Source organism: Lingula anatina, chromosome 8 (assembly GCF_051362555.1).
Source record: "Lingula anatina isolate TDL-2025a chromosome 8, LinAna3.0, whole genome shotgun sequence".
Taxonomy (NCBI): Eukaryota; Metazoa; Brachiopoda; class Lingulata; order Lingulida; family Lingulidae; genus Lingula; species Lingula anatina.
The window spans coordinates 2,049,291-2,071,138 of NC_141774.1; the positions used below are offsets into that span (position 1 = coordinate 2,049,291).

Genomic DNA, 21,848 nt, shown 5'->3' on the forward strand with positions numbered 1-21,848 from the left:
TTGCACTGGGAAATCCTGATATTGGTCCGCGAAGAAAAAATAGATTTGTCATAAGTTAAACACAGTTTTACCAATCATCAAGCCCATGACGCTGCAGAGATGATTTAATTATATATTGAAGGAGATAGTTTTATGTTACACGTAATCTTGCCAGGTTTTAGGTATGTTTTATACAAGCGTATTTATTTTTCCCCCGCCATAAGTCTGCGCTGCGGCTGGGATCTCCGTCATGGCCTCGATATGGGGGCGAATTACGCGGTAGTCCATGACGTCATGGAGGATTGCTTTGTCGAAGAAGAAATTCCCCTGAACGGTACAGAAGAATTCCCCAGGATTACTCGACCAAAACACCGGCGTTTCCCCACAAAAGGTGTACCAATGTGAAGATAGGATATCCTTTGTGTTACAAACATTGTTAACAGATATAGATACAGCGATTTTTGTCGACTTTTCGAGGCAAAACAACACCCCTTGAGCGCGATGCCACGTCGAAAAGCCGTGTTTCCCCAGTCCAGCAAAAGTAAGTGAATATTCGCATAAAATATGTCTTCGTCATTCGACATTTTTATTGTCAGTATCCCTGTCATCTGTAGATATGCGAGGATATTTCTGATAAGATAGATGTTGTTCTTGGGAAGCGCATTGGCCGACATTCCAGTCGGTTTGGGTGGGTTGGCCTTTTGGGATTCTCCTCCGTGAGGGGATCCTCATTTGTATGCAGGGTTTTTCGCGCAAGGATTCCCTCACGCGCCCCTTCTTCCTCTTCCATATTCTTAACCTGGGCTAATTTATTATTTTAAGAAGATTAGTTCAAAGGTGATAATTCCGACTTCATGTCGTATTATTACACCGCAGAAATAGAGAGAAAATAGGACGTATGTTTGGGGGAATCTCGAGATTTTGATGACAAATATGGCGAGCCCATGGACGGGTCCACCACGCCGATCTGGATAGGGGTGATGGGTTGTTCAAATGTTTTCCTGTTCTAATCACGTCGATATTTAGTGCGATTGTGTGACAATGTCATCATTCGATAATGACAGTTTTATTAACATGGACATTTGTTCCAGTATAACATGGCTTGATCACCAGTGACATTGTTGTTTGGCGTGAGGAATGTTTTGACCTTCTAATGTGCGCATTTCATAACACAGACGGGGGTCAAAGTCTGAATGTTTACTTTGGTTCTCGCTTTAAATACGGAGCTCTAGGACAATATTATCACTTTATCCTGTTGCAGGATGTTTATTTAGGGAAATACCTCATATATGTCTCACACTGTGTGGTATCCATCTGAGCCATTTTCATATTATTTACAATTTACTAGTAAACAATCTCAAATGATTAACACTTTTGACAAGATTTGTCAAACCATTTGTGACAGTTTTATTATTGTGAGTAGTTTTGTCAACATCATTAGTATGATTTAGTTCATCAATTTATTATAAAAACTAGAATTTGCTACAGAGGGGAATCACAGTTCAAGTATAGAGGTAGGAATCTACTCCTTCTAATGGACTCCTCGATCTTCAGTGTAGCTGTGGTTTTTCTAATCCAAAGGTTGTCATTCTTCACCACCACTAACAATGGAGTCAGCAGCTATATTTAGAATAAGATCAGTGACACAAAAACTCCCAGTTTATCGTGAAGAGAAGTGGTTTTACTTTTTGGGCATGTTTTACTCTCAGGGATCCTGGACTGCTCTTTTTTTCCTTTGTCTTATTGCAAATATATCTTTGAGTATTTAAAAAATTAAATATTTTAATTTTCTTAAAAACTTTTTGCAGTAATGATTACATGGAACATATTTCATTGTGTCTCAGTGAATTTTTAAAAAAAATTATTTTAGAGGGGGGGGGGGCTGAATCGGCCATTTTGCCTAGGACAGGGATTCTTTTTTGATGAAATCCAATGACTAAGCAGAAAATAAAACACCAGGTGCAATTTCAGCATTAACCTACATAAAGCAAACTTCAGCCTTCAATATTGGAGATGGAACATCTAACATCTCCCAGACTGCACACTCTGTGTGGTGTAATTGATTATCTCACAGGCAGACTGACTGGGTATAACATCATAGTACAGGTCAAGGAAGAGATATAAAGTTATGAGAGTGAATCAGAGGTAGAATTTCACTATTGATTTGGGACCATTCAACTCCACGCTGCCATCAATATTAAAGCACTTGCTAGTACTAGTACTCCTAGTTTTAGAAGAATAATCTTCTTTTTTTTTTTAGCATATCATAATCCTGATTTCATAGCAAACTTACTTTTTAGAAACGTCCTATTGTTAATTAAATTATTTCAAAATTTGGTAAAATTGTTTAGGTGTCCAAGTTAAAATCATATAAAGTGGATCTAAAAATAAACTGTTATCAAGTTCTGCAGGATGCTTTGAGCTTTAAAAGGATTGAATAATTTCTGTCATAGGTTCCCATCTTAATTTAAGTTAAAATCAGCTTCAGCTTAACTGTGTTTAAAGGTCTCTTCTTGCATTTATCCCAATTGTTTTCAGTATCTCTTGCTGTAGAACTCCCGTTGATGTACTTAAATTAGTGATTGTGTTTCATCTAGTTTATTAGTATGTAAAGAGAAAGATATTGTATCATATGTTCATTAGAGTTAAGTCAGGTGTACCCTGGGCTGATTTACACAAGCTGTCATGAGAGATTCCATCCAGAGAAATAAATATGGAGATCAGTCAGTTTGTAGTTGATTTCTGGAAACGTTAAGTTCTGCGTCGTTGTGTGATTTGTACACTGTAGTAAGCCCATTTGTATCTACTTGTTAAAATATATGCTATCTAGAACATCTGTCTACAGTTTGACTAAATGACTTGTTAACACCTTAATACTAGTAAACATTTTATGACTTGTTAAATCACCCGAGACATCCACCAACAATTTGGCCATGTTACAGGCAGTGAGACTATTATCTCTATGAAGTATATTACCACACTGATTAGAGCTGACCATCCATGCACAATGACACTGTTGTACTAGCTTGATTGATCCAACTGTGCAGGGACTTCAGCAGCACACTAAGACCCCATTTCCAGAGATTAGATCGATCTAATTTAGATCGACCTCACTCCCTGGGGGTTCACGCTAAATAGCTGTCAGCCGGGCGGACACGAAAGTTAATTACCCCCTTACAGCTTGTAGTAGGCGGGATGGACATTTAAGCCGGATTATCTGACAGTAATCCAGTGAGACTTCCCGCGGGGATAGATTGTTCTAAAAGCTCTGGGAATACAGCCTAAAGTTAATCCCCCCCCCCAGCTGCTTGTGGAGGTGTGTCATTCTGATTGCATTCAGTGAGAGTTCCCCACAGAGTTGGATCGATCTATCTAGTCTGATAGCTTCATTGTGAATGCATCCCTACACAGCAAATACAATGACATAACAGTGGAGCTTATTGCTGTGGTAGCAGAGATGAGCTTTTTCCGTGGAAATGCAGAATTTCGCATTTTTTAATTCATTTCTGATGGTTCCTGAGATTTGTCAAGATCTGCAATAAAAGTTTTGGGGAGGAGAGACAAATGTTCAGAATTTTTTTTTTTTTTTTTTTTTTAACAAGGCTCATGTCTGATGGAAGCAGAGTTTACTCAACAGTCCTGATTCATGATGTAGAAATTATAGGGAAAATTATTAAAAAGGCACTAGACAGAGATGGGGCTTGCTTTGATCACGGTCGATTCATGCTGTGTAAGCACCGTCGTGATTACAATGCCTTGCTATAGAAAGCAGAAGCCGTTTTCCGAGTCTTGCAAAAGATGGTCAAAATTTTTTTAAGTTTACATTGATGGACATCTAATTTTCTCTGTGGGAAGACTGTCAAAAATGGAGGATGGTGCATAATGGGGAACATTTTGGAAGACTCACTGTCAAAAAATCTGTGTATGGATTCACCCCTGAATAGTGTCCTGTTTACAATGATGTAACCATACGTGTCTAAGTAAGCCGACTGTCTGTTCAAAACTTTACCTTTACAATTATTTATCCAAACCTTTACAATTATTTATCCAGTGACCAATCCAGAGCATCATTTTCCTCAAATCAACACATCCAGGGTATTGTGAATTGATTTTCTAGCAGACTAACAGGAAGAGCTCCTGGTTTGCACACTGTATGCAGGGAAAATCAATGGTACAGGAATGAATTGTGCTAAATATTAAAAATGGCTTATGATTACAATTTTCAGTCTTGCTGAAGGAGCTAGACTAGCGATGGAGATAGCTGTACTACTGGGGGGGGGGGGGAACGCTGGAGGTACCTTGGATTTTACCTGGCACTTGCCCTGCCTCATCTGCCTGATACAAAGCCTTCTCAGTGCTATTCGTTATACACCACAGGGGCCTTTCAGTCACTTCAGGGGGCCCCATATGATCTCAGCTTAATTCAATCAGATTTTGGGGTTGATCTTTGCATTTGTATGTGATGATCAAAGCAGTGCATGTTTGTAAGAGACTTTCAAAATTACCTGAAGTTAAAGGGATAATAACTCTTCGTATGATATCTTTATTTTACAATAAAAACATTGTGAACAACTCATAGAAATATAATATATTGTGTTGTACCACAAAAACAGCAGTTATAGCTATTATTCTGATATCTGAGCTTGTCTTCAGATCAAGTGACTTCCATTGATGGCTGTACTCTGTTAAAATCTCTTAAGAGATTTTAACAAAAAACGAAACTTTTTAGAAAAAAAACAGGGACTAACTTAGAATGTAAAAATGGATTCATTAAGCATTGGTAAGTATGGGAAAATTGTTGTTTACTCCAGGAAAATTCATTTTTTGGCCAAAACAAAGAGTTTTTATCCCTTTAAAGTCAGTATAGTTACTACAGAAGTGGAAAAAGAAGTCTTATGGGTAGAATTCAGATCTGACCTTTTGGTTTGACCTTTGATCCAGATTTCAAGGTCAAGTATGGTTTTTGCATTTATATTTGCTAAAAATGATCTTATTTTGACTGCATTTTATAAACTTAAAGAGAAGCATGCATGAATGAAATGGTATACAGTCATATCTAAGGTTTCCCTTGTATTCTTCAATTTGAGGTCAGAAGGTACATTTTCACAGTTATGTCAGATATCTTGCTAAAATCGAAAACTCGATAGAACCTGTAGCTATATTTCTGTGCCTAAACTATAGTGGGTGGTGCATAACCTGCGGGCAGTTACGCCTCTCTGAGCCTCGTGTTATGATTGTGATTGAGATAAACTGTCACCCTGAAGGTCAGAGGGTGTGTTTGATACACAGCAAGGGAGTTTATTGTTAATATTGTGATATACTGTTACTCTGAAGGTCAGAGGTTGGATACACAGCAAAGGTTTAATGTGTTGCTTAGTGCCCACACCTGTGATTATAATTACAGCTGCCCTGTGAGTCATGGGTCTATTTGTGCAGTGCATATGTAGTGAGGGGGGGGGGGGTGCCCATGTCACTAGAATAGAATATACATATTATCATCAATATATATGATTGCAGAAGACTACCCCCATTGGCACCTGACAATATCTTTAAGACATGTGAACTAAGGGCTTATAATGGAGTCCACACTTCCACAGTGACAGATGGATATACTGTATGTGAATGATAAGTTCTAATAATTTATGTAGAGGTAGTTATCCCATATATCTATATTTGTTTACTGCCACACTGCTAAGAGACAGCTGTCATTTATATCCTCAGCAAACCCTTGACAGCATGAAAGAGTAGAGACAATACAGACAACCTCATGTCAAGATGTGATTTATGCCCCCAGTCACTATTTAATAGGTGTACTAGTATTTGTCCACTATAACAGCTCTGTTATTCTTGTCATAAGTTAGAATTAAAATAAGAAAAAAAATTGTCTACTCCTAAGTCAGTTGCTCAACCTGCCCCTGCAATCGAATTTGATGTTTTACACCAGTTCTGATTAAATTATTGAGTTTTAAATGCATAACGGTTCACCAAAAGATTGAAGTGTGTTCTTGTACATTTCAGAAGGAATAAAATGAAAACATTGACACCAGGATCTTATTTAATGATATTCATTCTCGAACTAAGATCCATTTTTGAAGCAATAAAGGCCTGCTTTTAATTTTTCAGCTGGTTGAGAAGTATTCATTATCTTTTGATAATATCTCTCATTGATTCTCCATACTGTATGTTAAAAACACAACATAGAAATAACATTTATATGCTGTTATGAAGTTACACTGTTGCCAGCAACATATCTAAAAGACCCTGGCTGTAATTCTATGAATAAGAAAAGAAAAATACGGTGTTTTTTATTACATTTCAGAGTCTGACTCAGATGTCCAAGGTCAGGTTGACCTGGAAGGCCCCGGGTCAAAGGTCAGCAAGACAGAGGTCACTTCAGGTAATAAAATAAATAGATAAATAAAACAGATAAATGTGGGCAACATTTTGTGCCATTTTGCTTTGTGTCCCAGTTGATTTAGTTTCATCTTATAATAATTGTACCACCAGCGTATCCAGAATTGTGCAATAGATGATAAAAGCATGAAACTTTCCCCGATGAATAACCATTGGGTGTTCATCTATTTTGGATCAGGGGGTTGACAAACCCCCAATGGTCATTCATCGTGGAAAATTTCATGCTGTTATCATCTTTTGCACAATTCTGGATAAAATTTGGACTGAGCCGCCTGACTACTTTTCACCATGAACTAAACTTTGCATATTTTGCTTCCCTTTCATATCCAAAACTGGCAGAGATAGGTCCATAGTTACTATTGGACTTGAATAGGAAGTCATATACTGGCAATCTAAATGTGACCTTGAAATTGACCTTTGACCTACTTTTCACCATGAACTAACCTTTGCAAATTTTGTTTCCCTTTTATCTCCAAAACTGGCAGAGATAGGTCCATAGTTACTATTGAATTTGAATAGGAAGTCATATACTGGCAATCTAAATGTGACCTTGAAATTGACCTTTGACCTACTTTTCACCATGAACTGAACTTTGCAAATTTTGCTTCCCTTTTATCTCCAAAACTGGCAGAGATAGGTCCATAGTTACTATTGAAGTTGAATAGGAAGCCATACACTGGCAATCTTAATGTGACCTTAAAATTGACCTTTGACCTACTTTTCACCATGAACTGAACTTTGCAAATTTTGCTTCCCTTTTATCTCCCAAACTGGCAGAGATAGGTCTAAAGTTACTTTTGAAGTTGAATAGGAAGTCATATACTGGCAATCTTACTGTGAAATTGACCTTTCACCTACCTTTTGATGAACTTTTGATATATTTTTTTGCATATTTTGAAAATTCTTGTTGATTGCATTTTTACAGCTTGTCAAGCAAAAAACTGGTGGCTGTGTCCCTTATTTTGTGTATGTGGGGGTCTATACGAATGCACTTGCTCCAGCTGGTGGTACAATATTCGGAGGCGGTATCGCCTCTCTGATCCTCTAGTTTAATGATGCTATTGGAATGGATGTTGAATATTAAATATTTAAAAAAATCCATGTAGATTGTAGTACATAAAGTTTGGCGTTCGGTAGATTGAAAGAGTAGTTTTCTGAGATGAAAAAGACAACCATTTAGAAATCATTGCATTTTAAGATTGAGCTTTTCAGTTAACAGGCAGTTTATTTTATTTTTTTAAAAATATTAATTAATTAATTTAATGATTTATTTATTTCTTTGTTCTGATAGACTTTTAAAGAAATAGAAGTAAAATTAAAATTTGAAAAAACATGACAAAGACAGATGATGTGGAAACATTGTATTTACGATTGAACATTGTCTGTGTTAGGTATGGGAACCAGGAGAAGAAGAGCTGTGAAGAAAGAAACAGAAAAGGCTGTCACACCAGGTGATGCAGATGTAATAGAAGAAAGTCCTGTCACCAAGGCAACCTCTGTAGTATACCTAGCTGAAGATGGGTGTCAGGCAGTGAAAGGTCAGTGTTTAGCCAGTGACTCTTCAAATGGAGCTGTCACAGTCATAGTATTCCTGAAAGTTTATGTTGGTCTTCATTGTAGTAAAAATTGCTTGAAATGATTGAAACTAATATTTCATTGTCTTTGTGAGAGTAAGTGGCAATACTTCTTTAATGTTTTGTGAAAGTAGTTCTTAAAACATTTTCAGTTGTTCCCACCCTGCCAAAGAAAGGAAGACCCCCTAAGAGTGATGGAAAGCGGGTTCGACCAAGCAGAAAAGGGAAGGCCCCCTCCCCAGGCAGTCTGGAAAAGAGGAACCTGTCACTGGAAGCCCTGCTGGAGGTTACAGGATCCGAGCTACAGAAAGTGAAACAAAGCCAGGACATTCAGACTGACTCCTCACCACAGTCTCAACCAGCTACACAATCTCCTGCTCAAGGTGGGGCTCAACAAACGCAATCAGCATTAGGAGCACAGCCAGCACAACCAGCTCAACTAACACAATCTGTCAGCCAGCAGCCCTCTCAGCTGCAACAAGTGAGTGGTTCTATTGCCAAAAGAGTCGCTGGTCAAGCGGCCAACCCTCTGATGAACCAGAGACCAGTGGTCAGTGCCATTCAGGCCAAGTTGATTGTGGACGCAGCATCCACCAACTCCAGCATTCCGGCCACCATGCCCCCTCCAGTGTCCACCAGCGTCCAGCAGGTAAGAGTGACCCTTGTCCAGTAGAATGACCCTGAGACTAAATGTCCAGGGTACTTTAAGGATCCTAGATTTGGGATACTCTAAGTCAAAGGATTCCTGGATTTAAGGATTTTTTTGTACTGACCCACTTAGATCTTTGGTCATTATTTCGTATCATGTGTAGTACAAATATATGATGAGCTTGTCAGGATTGTGAATTACTATAAGAACTTCTATTTTAAAAGCATATATGTATGTATGTTGGCTGTTTTGTCAATATTGTCATTGCTGATACAGTTCATGTTTTGAAGCATATTTGTCTTAAAAGAGCAGCCATGGGTTGCAGGTCTTACACTACAGTTTTAGACACACTTAAAACCATATTTTCAATATTACATTTTTCTAGGTTGTAAAAATACAGACAGGAGAAAGAGGCGTAGAGAAATACGAGCTGAAGTCAGAGACCCTGGAACAGCAGGGGCTGAAGCTGATCTACACCAAACACACTGCAGATGAGCCAGGGACCCCTTTGGCTCCCCCTGGACACCCAAGGAATGACATCATAGGGATCAGGCCCATGGTCCCCCTAGGGCAGTCTCCTGGCCCTGGTCTCCCGCCAGCTCTAGGTAACTAGTCTATGATGATATGTGACTTTTACACTGCCGAGAATAAGCTCTTAATTTGTCACAAGCAGCACAGTGATGGATGGGAATCTGTGTGTGTAGGAAAGAGTTCATATTCCTGACATTGTCTACTAAATGAAGCACTGTGGAAGTGTTTTACAGATTCTAAAGACGGAAGTTTACTTAACATAAGTTATCATTATATGGTTCTTAAACAGAGATAAGAATTCAGATTCCTGGCATTGTCAGCCACAGGGTGGTCTATAAAAAATGACCTATTCAAAATTGAGGTGGAAAGTAAAATCACTCTTTTCTTATGGACCACCCTGCAAATAAAATCATGTCTGATTCACTGTAAGACTTTCATTTCTTCCTTTCCCAGAGACGCCCAGGATAGGGCCAGGCAGGAAGAGAAAGCACCCTCCCAAACCAGGTAAACATATCTGTCCATACTGTGGCCGCGGATGTGCCAAACCCAGTGTGCTACAGAAACATATCCGGGCACACACAGGAGAGAGACCATACCCTTGTGTGCCGTGTGGCTTCTCCTTCAAGACAAAAAGTAACCTCTACAAGCACTGCAAGTCCCGCTCACACCTGGTCAAAGCAGGCAATGCTCCTCCGTCTGGAGACGGGATGAAATTAGAGGATGGAGACAACATGGAGGATGACAACATAGAGAGTGATGAAGTGGAGAGTGATTCTGAAGGTGACTCCGCCGGAGATGATAGCCTGGATACCAGCACAACCAGTGAGACTTCGATATCAGAGACAAGAGTTTCTGGGCTGACATCAGGTGTCACCGTGGAAACCAGTGCCAAAGAGAGGCTGCAGCAGATGATTCAGCAACACAGGGCCGCAGTTGCCGCCGCAGCAGGAACACAGCAGAGCATTCCGCTGGGGCGGAGTTTGTCCAGTCAGGGAAATGAAGTTATGTCAGGTCACAAGCCTGGAAACGACACTTTGACTGGTCAAAGGTCAGAGGTAAAGCTTACAAACTCTAACAACCCATCTCTGTCCACCCGCGTGGTCATGACAGAGAGGCAGTACTATGACATTGTGAACCCTGGAAAACCTTCACCCCAGACTGTCTTGGCAAATGCACTGCCATCTGGTGAAGGTCTGGAGATGCAGTATAATGTGTATATCCCACAGAGTGCAGGTGGGACAAATTATCAGAAAATTGAAAAAACTTTTTTGAAATATGAGAATGACTCTGTGAACAGTATGGGGAACTCTGAACATTTAATAAGTCAGCCCACTGCTGCAGGAGGACTTGACAGTGGGGAGAAAGCTGCCGAGAAATTGCTCACAAGTTCAGTGGAAACATTACCAGATAAAACTGTGAAAGTCACAATTCAAGTTGCTCAAAAACCAGGAAGTGGGGGGAGTGGCAGAAGCACACCCAACACAATCAGGCAGGACTCCTCTAACACAATCAGACAAGACTCCAGTTCTTCATTACCAGAGTCCAATCTTGACACCACATATGCTGTGTCAGAGTCTCAGATCACAGAGATCCTGCCTGCAGCCAGTAAGGACCCTAAAGCTTCAAGGCCGGTGGACCACAAAAACATGACCCCTGAAATGCTCAGCGAGCGAATTACTCAGCTTATGGCTGCCAATCAGGAGATTGTTAACCAACCAATGGTGGAAGGGCCACGCCCAAAGATATCCCGACAAAATAGTGTGTCTAAAAGTGGGGGGTCCACCCCCCTGGGGTCTAGTTCCCCCAGGGTGTTACAGCTGCAGGGAGGGGCTCATCCTCTCTCAGTGTCTACTTCCAGTCAGATGGCTGGGGCGGGCTCCCCCAGGGTGGTCCACATACAGCCAGGGACACACCCCCTGAGTCTAAATACACCAACTCACATTCCACCTTCCTCAAACGGCACCACAGCACCCAGTGCCCCAATAGTTAAACCTCCCACTGGAAACCCTCCCCAAACCCTGGAACCACATCATTTTTTAGGGGTGGGCGGGGCCTTGGGGCGACCTCCGGACAAACTGGGTCAACCTGACCCTCAAGGCAAGCATTCTCATGGAGTGCCCAGTTTGCTGGATCCTCAACAGATACAGCAGAACCTCCTCCAGACTATGGAGACTGCAGGCAGGAGTGGCGCTGAGACACACACATCTGATGTTCTCTCCACAACGCCACAGGAGATCAAAATTCAGATTAAACTGGGGAAATCTGTGGTATCCTGCCAATCAGGAGGGGGTGTGGCATCAACCAGCCAATCAGGAGGAGGCGTGGTGTCAGCTAACCAATCAGAAGGGACCAATGTAGTGATTAGTCAGGTGGGAGGACGGCTGTCTTCATTATCCGAGTGTCAATCAACAGTTCTTCCTTCTGCGAGTGTGTATTTAACCAAGCAGGCAGCAGGATCCCCATCTCTCCTAAGCTCAATGATAGCTCAGCCAGGATTGGTCACTCCTGCTCTGTTACAGACAGCCAAGAGTGCACTAGGACAAGGTCAAGGTCAAAATATGAATACTGAAGCCCAAGGTCATTTCATGGCTGAATCGTGTCAAAGTCAAGTGATGACCCAGATTCAGGTTACTCCAGATTCACTAAGGAAAGGTCAGATGACAAAACCACAAGTTATATGCCCCAGCCATGTTCAAGGTCATGTGTCAGAGCAGCATCACCCAGTTTCAGTCGCTGTCAGTGTGAGTTCTTCTAATAATTCTGACTCTGTAGTCACCAGTGGTGGTGGTGGTGGTGGTGGTGTTATGAGTCCAGACCCTTCACAGGGGAGTGTTATCAAGGACCTTCTTCTCAAGGGCAGGAACACGGCGGCCCATTGGGTGGCGTCCAGCATACGGCAGAGTGGTACCACAGTGCCAGTCCAGCCATTGGGGGAGGACGTGACCAGCAGTGGAGTACACACCCCTCTGGACAGCTTTGGGCCCTATCACTGCACAGGCTGCAACACTTCATTCCGTAAGCCAGAGACCCTGGCCATGCACCGAGGCAACTACTGCACAGGTGCCAGCATGCCCCAAGATGGCGGCATTCCTGGGAGCATGGGACTTGTGAGTTTGGGAGAACAAGGGAGAGATGCCACTCTTGCCTCTGAACAGAGGGTGGCCAGAGAAAGGGCAATAATTCAACGGTTTTTTCCAGAAATTACTCCAACTCAGGGCATCGTACCCCCTGTGTCTACCTCGGCACCTGCAGCATCAGCCACCAGTACCACAGCAGTGCCATCTGGTGAGGATTCTGGTGTTGCCGATGGAAGTGCACCCAGGAAAAAGGGAAGACCTAAAGGTTCTAAGAATAAACCAAAGGACAAGGATGGAAATAAAATAAATGGGCCATTACAGATATCAGTGGCTCCCTCTAGTGGCGGGTGTGGTGTGAATCTGATTGGGCAGTCCTATGTTCAAGGTGAAGGTCAGGGATGTGTTATAAAGTCGGTGGACACTACAGGTGTCACAGCTACAATAGCGCGCCAGGATTCCAAAGAAGGGACACGTCCTCCGCCGCTTAATATAGCACTGGCACAGGTTGCAAGGGATGCTGGGATAGCAAGTAACACAAGCTCTCCTGTTACACCCAACACGGGAGAAGGGACTCCACAAGCTCTGTGGAAGCTTAGGTTGAAGGGAAAACTTTTAATGCGAAGGTCGATGAGTGTTGAAAGAATGCTATCACAAGAAGGTGATAAAAGTGCCAATAATACTCCAACACCAACCAAAGTTGTCAGTACCTTGACATGTCCACTGCCACCTGAGGCACCAAAGATACATGCAGTGTCATCTTTAATGGGACATGGTTCAAAAACCCTTCCATTGTCATTTTCTTCTGATTCAGTAACTTCAGATGGTAACAAGGGCAATACTAGTGACAATACAAGATTAACTAAGGTCATAGAACATAGCCGCAGTAAACATTGCCCAGGGACTGACAGCAGAGATGATTCTATTACAGACTCCATTCTGGTCAGTGCAGGTCCACTGTCTTCACAGAGACGGAGACTGAACAGTGTGTCCCAGGTGGCCAGTCCCATGATTCCTCTGGCTCAGGCAGGGCTCATGCCCCTCCGTGCTGGACGGTTAGTACAGGGCGGTGAGAGCACTTCTGTGAGATCTGTCTCTTCATCTCCTAACATGAGTTCTTTAAACATTGCGACAAATAGCGGCAACCAGTTGTCGTTTCCTGCACTTCCTCTAACGACGCCTGTGGCTCATCCCCCATTGCTACCCCAAGCTATGATGATGCCGCCTATAGGCCGTGCACGATGGCGCCCTGATTCAGCAACAGCAGAATTACATTCTCTGTCTCCAGGAGCCGCTGCAGGTCAGAGGTCACAGGTGACAGGTCAGAAGTCACCAATTACAGGTCAAAGGTCACCTGTGAAGATTTCTAACGCGGGCACCCCAGTTACTCCTACTACCCCAGTGACAGGTCAGATGTCACCAGTAGAGGGCACCACATCAGGTCAGAGGTCAGTGATAAGGTCACCAACAGAGGGCACCTGTGGAGAAGACAGCCCCAAGAAGTCATCTCCACAGGCTGCTAACTTACTTCTTGTGTTACTGGGTCACAGTTACCCCAGTCTGCGGGCAGACACACACACCAGCTTCTGCTGCGTACAGCGACCACAACCAATGTACGTGAAACAGGGACATAAGAAAATATCCATGTATTCCAACTGGCAGACGGCCTCCATCAATCCTATCCCTGCAGGCCTCACTACTGCTCAAATGCTTGCTTTATATGACTCACGTCAGTGGATTATCTCCACTCCGACTTTCATGATATCTGCACTGTCAGAACCAAAGAAGGGGTTGCTAACACATTCCAGTTACTGGAACTTCTACAGCAAGCAGAGAGAGGAGATGACACAACAGGTGGAGACACTGTCACAGCACAGTCAACTGACTCCACAAACCGTGGATCCACATAAAACTCAGCCTGAAAACCAGGGGGAGACACTTCAGCAAGATAAGCTGGTAAAGGCTGTGACTACTGAAACGTCTGTGAAGAGAAATGGAGATTTTGACACTGGCAGAGATTCCACTGGCGATACAGTTGAAATTAAGATGGAGGTCACTACACCTGTCAAATCAGAGACTTCAGAGTCCTCATCACAAAGCCTCAGTAGTGGACATTCTGGCCATTCTGGTGACCTTGACATGACCCTGACCCCTGCTAGCTCCAACAAGTCATTCACTGGCGGCTACGTGTCCAAGGAGGAGTATGTGTACATCAGGGGGAGAGGCAGAGGGAAATATGTGTGCGAAGAGTGCGGAATTCGCTGCAAGAAACCCAGCATGCTGAAGAAGCATATTCGGACGCACACAGATTTCCGTCCCTATCACTGCCGCCATTGCAACTTCTCGTTCAAGACCAAGGGGAACCTGACCAAACACATGAAGTCTAAGACACACCATAAGAAGTGCATGGAGCTGGGCATTGTCCCTGTCCCCGTCACCGTGGACGACTCCCAGATTGACCCCAGGGCACTGGCCAAACAGATTGAGGTCAGTAACAGTTTCCTTATACAACATAGTACTAATCTAAAGACAAAATATATTAAGTCTCACACTGGACACTTATGTTTTTTAAATGAATTTTTCCTTTTGAACAACACATCTAGGTGAATTGTAATTTACATTTTGATGTAGCTCTATGTCCATATCACAGTGTATTGTACTCTCAAGGGTCCTGTGCAAAGGATTTCTTAAGTCACCATTATGCCCCCATATTGCAGACTCTAGAGACCTTTACCACTCTTTAATGTAAAGTCTTAAAATAATCACAACTTGAACCTGCTAGGTTTTAGGGCCAGTTAGTGCATTTGTGTGGGTGTGGCACTCATAAAAATGTTAGGAAAATTAAGGTGAAATATCTCCTTGATGAAAACATGGAAAAAGTTACTGAAGAAGTCCGATCTGAAATCATTTGTGGAGGTTTTCATTTTCCTTGGATATATCCTTTGACCCATTTTTCAGAGTCTATTGGGGGATTTGATTTCAAGTTTAGGGTTAGCAATTTTGCTCCAGCTTTGTTTCCTAAAGGTCATGAAACTATGCACTTAGTCCTTTATTGTGATGTTACCTAAATTGAAAACTCTTTAGAACTCAAAACTGAACTAAGGGAAATGTGTTTTTGCTGAAAACTTTTGGATCACGAAGAACAAAAAAAGACCACATGTTCATTTTTTTTTTAATTTTTCAGATTTCCAAAGAAAGTAAAATCATTGAAGAGGAGAATGGTTCAGATGAGGACGGTACAGACAATGACGAGGATGATGAGAGTGACGAGGAGGAGGAAGACGAGGACTCCAGTGACTGCGATGGTCTCCTCATTGATGAGGAGCGTGAGGATGAGGATGTGCGAGGAAGACAGCATGAGAGGAAGATTGGAGTAGTGAAGAGGCCACGGAAGAGAGTGGAATCTGAGAGCAGTGTTGGGAGTATGCCCAAGTGAGTATCAGTGTGTATTACACAGGGGGGGGGGGGGGGGATATTCAGGATTATACAGTGCCCGATTTCAGGATTTTCATTCTTCATTTTGACCTTTTTTTAAAAGTCTACATGCCATGAGGAATTGCAAATGTGTGTGTTCAGGATTTTCAGTTTTTACAAATTTCACCCATGGTATTGATTGTATGGTTATTCACACTTCATTGAACCTACCCTGTCCTGCTGTGCCGTGTATCATGGTCACTTATACATGTACATATGCAGATGTATACATTCATGTGACCCCCCTCTTTCTCACTGATGAGGAAATTTGAGGTTTTTAAATCCTTTTCAATGGATTTCAAACTATTTAGGGAGAAAAGGATTCATGCCGTCTTTCTCAGCTTTTCAGGCTAAACTAAGTTCATAGTCTTTTACGGGGTCAGATTTGAAAATACTTTCTGACAGTCTTCCAAATTATCTTTGTTGACCCATCCTCCAATTTTGATTGTCTTTTAACAGATTGAATTAGATGCCCATCAATGTAAACTTAAAAATTCTGCCTGTCTTCTGGAAGACCCAGAAGACTGTCTGCCACGGTTTTATCAACTTCTCTCTTTTATCAAAATCCTTGGGTAGTTTCCCTTTCTTTTTGAGTAAATTAACAACAAGATTAAAACTTAAGGTGCATAGACTATGTCCTGACTAAAATAATGAATGACAAATAAAAGTATTAGAAAGACAATTTGGAAAGGTACCACACTCATATACCTGTAGAGATGTACATAGATTGCTTGTGCATTCTGGCACAGTGAAAGAACAAACCAAAGACCAGAGAGAGAAGTACCAGATATCCCACTCCCCCCAGACATCTTAGGTCATCATGTCCATGGCATAATTGGTCTTTAGGGTGAGATAAGTGAAAAGAAAGAGATAACAGGAGTGGTGTCTGTTGTAATGTCCAGATAATGACCAGTAGCTGTGGACTATCTGCTGACCACACAGGTGCCACCATGATTGAACTGGGAAGACAGGAGACATAGAGACTGGACAACTTGGGGTCAGGTGGGGTGCGGGGGGGGGGGGGGGGCTACCTGGTAAAATCAGGGAATAGACATAAACTGCTGTAGAGGCTCTTTTCCTACTCACCAGGCTGGTGAACACCAGAAGGCAGCATTTAAAAAATGGACAGTGTCAGTTTGTATTTTTACTGCATACCTTGTCTTTAGATTAGGAAGCCAGATTTGTGGGAGAAGGGGGGGGGGGAGAGAGGGGGGTGCTGTCCATTGATGCCTGATACAGGGACGGTAGATACCCCTAGAGTTATTTATCTGACACACTTAAATTTATTTTTAAAAAAGTATTTTATTTACATCTGTAGGTACTTGGAGATTGATAGACATTTTTCAATGTTTTGATAAACATTTTACGATAAATTAGCACATATTTATTTATTTATTTATTAACTGTCATTTTTAGATAAATCAAAATCAGAATATCTTAATTCCATCATATCAAAGTATTGGAATAATGAAAATGTTTTAAATCTGTGGACCAAACTCTACTAACCACCGAGCACAGACAGTCGTCTGCCTCATGGCAGTGAGGGAGGCAGAAGTAATGATCTTAAGGAGCTAGGTGCCCAATTATGTCCCTGCCATTCCATTATCACCCCTCTATCAGTTATTAGTTAACAAGGATAATGAGCTGTTTCCCATTGCATGTGATGATTATTTAATTATGACATATAGAAACACAGGAAGGCCACGGTGTGAGAGAGGGCTGTCTGGAATTATTATTATCTGGAGATTAGATGATCCACTGGCTTGAACAGAGAGACAGGGAGAGAGAGAATGCTAGAGAGAGGGAGGGAGAGAGAGAGCTAGAGAGTGCTAGAGAGAACATGCTTAAGAGAGAGAGAGAGAGAGAGAGAGAGAGAGAGAGAGAGAGCTGGGGAGAGAGAGAGAGAGAGAGTGCGAGAGAGAGAGAGAGAGAGAGAGTACCAGCAAAAAGAGAGATAGGTCAGTGTATGTGTCATGTTTTAACCCGTGAAGCTGACCTGCAGAAGTAAAGAAATCATCTATGGATAGTAAAAACATTTGTTTTGATAAGAAAAAGAATCTTCGGAAAATATAAGGAAGATATAAGATCAAAGAAATATATAAAAAAGGAAACAACATGATGTGATCAGTAGTGAAACCTGGAAACTCAAGCAACAGGAGACTGAATAAAACCATAAAAGGATAAAAATCATTCATAAATTGTGTCCTGTGAGATATAATAACAGTAGCTGGTTGTGCCATTGTAAACGCTCTAGTAAACAGAAGACACCACAATAAGGAACATTTAGGAAGGTAGATATTGAGTAGCTGGATTTGAAACTCTGTTCTGGTACAGTATTTATTCCATGGAGCCTGCGTATCCCAGTCCACCTGCACTATATGGGGAGTTTATGGTTTATAAGATGTCTGTGTGGAGGAGCCCCAGGTAAGCAGTGACAGGGAGGGTGAGAGGGGAGTGGAGAGAGAGAGAGAGAGGGAGACATGGGGACAAGCACTATATGGGGAGTTAATGGTGTATAAGATGTCTGTGTGGAGGAGCCCCAGGTAAGCAGTGAGGGGGGGGGGGGAGGGGAGTGGAGAGGGAGAGAGAGGGAGACATGGGGACAAGCACTATATGGGGAGTTAATGGTGTATAAGATGTCTGTGTGGAGGAGCCCCAGGTAAGCAGTGAGGGGGGGGGAGTGGAGAGAGAGAGAGAGGGAGACATGGGGACAAGCACTATATGGGGAGTTAATGGTGTATAAGATGTCTGTGTGGAGGAGCCCCAGGTAAGCAGTGAGGGGGGGGGGGAGTGGAGAGAGAGAGAGAGGGAGACATGGGGACAAGCACTATATGGGGAGTTAATAGTTTATAAGATGTCTGTGTGGAGGAGCCCAAGGTAAGCAGTGGGAGAGAGAGAGAGAGAGAGAGAGAGGGTGAGGAAACGAGTGACGTGGGGACAAGGGTAGGTGCCACCAGGTGCTGTGTTGTGATTTAGAGATTAAAGGGATGACAGATCTCAACTTCATATAAGATTCAAAATTCCACAATGAATACATTGTAAACAACAGACATTTTACGACCAAAACAGCAGTTACTGCAATAATTCTCAAACCTGTGCTTGCCATTGGAGCATATGCCGACTTTCATAAATGGCTAAACTCTGTAATAATCTCTTAAAAGATTATTAAGAAAAAATTACAATAAAAAAAAAAAAGAAACAATCGACTAACTGTGATTATAGGAATAGATTTACTTAATGTTGGTTAGCATCGGAACATCATCAACTACCCCAGGAAAATTTGTTTTATGGCAGTTTTCCTACCAAAATGAAGAGTTGTCATCCCTTTTTAATGTTAGCTGAATTTTCAATAATGATGTGGTTTAGTTCAAACATTGACTTCCTTTTTTCATTCCAAGGTGTTGCCCTCTACCAGGGCCATAGTTTGATTTTTCAATATAGATATTTAGAGATTTGTCTCTGGCCAATTCTTTACATATTCCTCTTCTGTCCTAAAATATAGAGTACCAAAGTATTAAGTGATGCACCAAACTAAGACTATTTGGGTAGATATTTAATGGTGCAATGGTCCCTCTCTGCAATGGACACTTTTTATGCAACAGTGCTAAACATGTAGAAATACTTCATTGTCAGTAGATATTTTCCTATTCATATCAACACCACTGGAATAATATAGAAACACAGCTGCCTTTGTTAAAACTATATGCAAGAAGAATACCACAGAAGTTGTCAAAAAAAATTCTTGAACTGTGATTGATATTCCGCCGACAAGACGTGAAGTAAGAAATCAATTATCTATTCCGTCTGAAGCTGGTTCTCAGACGCCCATTACCCCTACCAGTGCCATCTATAATAGATGACACATTTAGAACCTGAATCGGCCGATTGCGTAGACACTGGCTTTGATGTGGTGGAGGCAGATTGACAGTCATAGTGTAGAGATCTTTATTGCCAAAGAATTAAAAGAAATAACTTGAAAGATGTACTACATGCAGATTGTGAACAGGAGTGTTCCTTGGAGACTTAACTGTCAAAGTTGATTTTGAATTGGATGGCTCAATATAGCAAGTTGTAGCCATACTAATAGACTAAGTGATTAATAAACCACTTATATTTAAACAGGCTCGTAGCCAGAGGGGTTTGGGGGGGGGGCTAGAAAGAACCACCCTTTTTGTCAGAAAAGGGTCCATTCTGGGTAAAATTCAATCTAGATACACAAAGGTTTCACTGGAAAAGGTCCACTTTTCTTCAGAAAAAGAACCCCCCTTTTGAAATTGCTGGCTACAGGCCTGTTTAAAATATACATGTGAACATATCTAACACGAGGTCAGTGTCTGCCTGTGGAGAGGTAGGACATGGGCTTGACCCCCCTCCTGCTGCCACTCAGAACTTAAGGGTTAAAGTAGGGGTAAAGTTCCTGGTCTGGTAGTGAAAGATATTGTTGTTTGTTAGCACTGAACCCCTTATAAGCATCCAGGGTGTATTCTCCCCAGGGAGCCGAGAGGGTCAACACCCAGTGTGTACATAGATAAAAGAATGACCAGGTGTCAATCGTAAACCGTGTTGAAATATAAATAATGGAGTGTGGTATATAAGAGCCAAACTTTTATTATTATTTTTTTATTATTATTATTTTGCTATATTATCACTTATTATCACTCTTTCCTTGAGAAAAAAGGAAATAATGACCCATACCTACACTCATTTGCCATGATTTGGTAATCCTTTCCATGCTCATTATTTTTAATGTACTAAGTGTCAGAGAAGCAAAATGCCAAACTTGTCCATCTCCTCAGTGTACACCTGAGGTCAACACACATGTTAAATGTCAAAGTACCAAGATGCTGTTCCTTCTCTTGGACATAAAATTCTCAACCTGAAAATGTAGTTGTAGAGTCCAGCCAGATTTATACAGCACTGGCGTGATCATTTCAACCAGGAAAATTTTGAATTTTACAGACACTGTCATTTTTTAAGTGAGAAATTCTTAAAATAAGAACACTCCTGTTAAGTGGTAGCAACAAAGTTGAAAAGCTGACTACCTAATAGTTCCATCCTATACCGTGGAAGCACCAAAATACGACATAAAAATATTTATTTAATGATTCCACAATTATGTATCTGAAAAATTGATCATTTTTTCCTGGTTCATATGATTGAACAATTAGTGTATACTTCAATATTGATTTACATATGAATACTATGTCTTGTTCTTGCAGATATGTCAAGCTGTCTCCAGGAATAGCCATGAAAGTCTCCACTAGTGAATCTAAAAGGAGAAGTAGTGCTCAAAAAGCTCTGAAATTTGAGAAGTCAGAAGATGAGGGCAGCAGCCATTCAAGGTACATTGTGTGTGCAATCAGCTGGTTCCCTCCTCAGCTCGTGCTGTGGGCTGTTTGATGATTTTCAGTCTTCTTTCCCTTGGATTACTGCATAATCAGCATTTGTAATTAATTTTTTTTTTTTTTGCTTTTCTTTTTGGATGATTCCAAAAATTTCTATGGTAAAAGTATGTTTCCAAAAGTCATGCAAGGATATTGATATGTTTGATCTGTAAAAATAATTAAAAAATTGAAACATGAAAGTATTATTTTCTGACAAACAATAGATGTCAAAGCAATACTGTATGATAAATGTTTGTTCTATTAGGTTGGGAACAGTGTATGGCTTCCATCGTCAGCCGTCTGTTGTACGCCCTGAAAACACTGGAGACAAATCAACAGGTGAGTCACATCCAACATATTTATCTTAACTAATTCCATAGTTCAGTGTAGAGTCTACCAGACACTTACTTTGAAGATTGGCTCTGTATTTTACCTGGCCAGTGATGTACTAGCTGCTACTAACAATTATTTGCTTGAATACATTTGTCTTATTTACTGTATTTATCATAGTTTTGAAACAACTTGCTTCTCCAAATTAAATAATATTTAATGTTTTTGATGTGTTGACTTTAGTGATTCCCACGATAGCATTTTTTTCAGACAGAACCAACATATATTATGGCAATTTTTAAATCCACTCTTTTAAGATTTTTAAAACCTCTCTTTAAAGATTCCCTGTCAAAATATATTTTGGTAGATCTGATGTCTGATGTAGTTTTGTTGAAATTAATTGAAGAATTACTGTTTTCCATATGTATTCTGTGTATTG

At 41.3% G+C, this 21,848-nt stretch overlaps 1 protein-coding gene across 1 annotated transcript in view; it reads left to right on the forward strand.

The window, feature by feature from the left end:
• The first annotated feature begins 241 nt into the window (after positions 1-241).
• LOC106154122 (uncharacterized) overlaps positions 242-21,848 on the forward strand; it is a 33,281-nt gene continuing 11,674 nt past the window's right edge. The window contains exons 1-9 of the mRNA XM_087018877.1: positions 242-520; positions 6,299-6,376; positions 7,785-7,931; positions 8,120-8,616; positions 9,002-9,221; positions 9,601-14,708; positions 15,406-15,653; positions 20,915-21,037; positions 21,345-21,418. Coding sequence (XP_086875003.1) covers positions 481-520; positions 6,299-6,376; positions 7,785-7,931; positions 8,120-8,616; positions 9,002-9,221; positions 9,601-14,708; positions 15,406-15,653; positions 20,915-21,037; positions 21,345-21,418 — 6,535 coding nt within the window. The 5' untranslated portion in view covers positions 242-480. The remainder of the gene's footprint in view (positions 521-6,298; positions 6,377-7,784; positions 7,932-8,119; positions 8,617-9,001; positions 9,222-9,600; positions 14,709-15,405; positions 15,654-20,914; positions 21,038-21,344; positions 21,419-21,848) is intronic.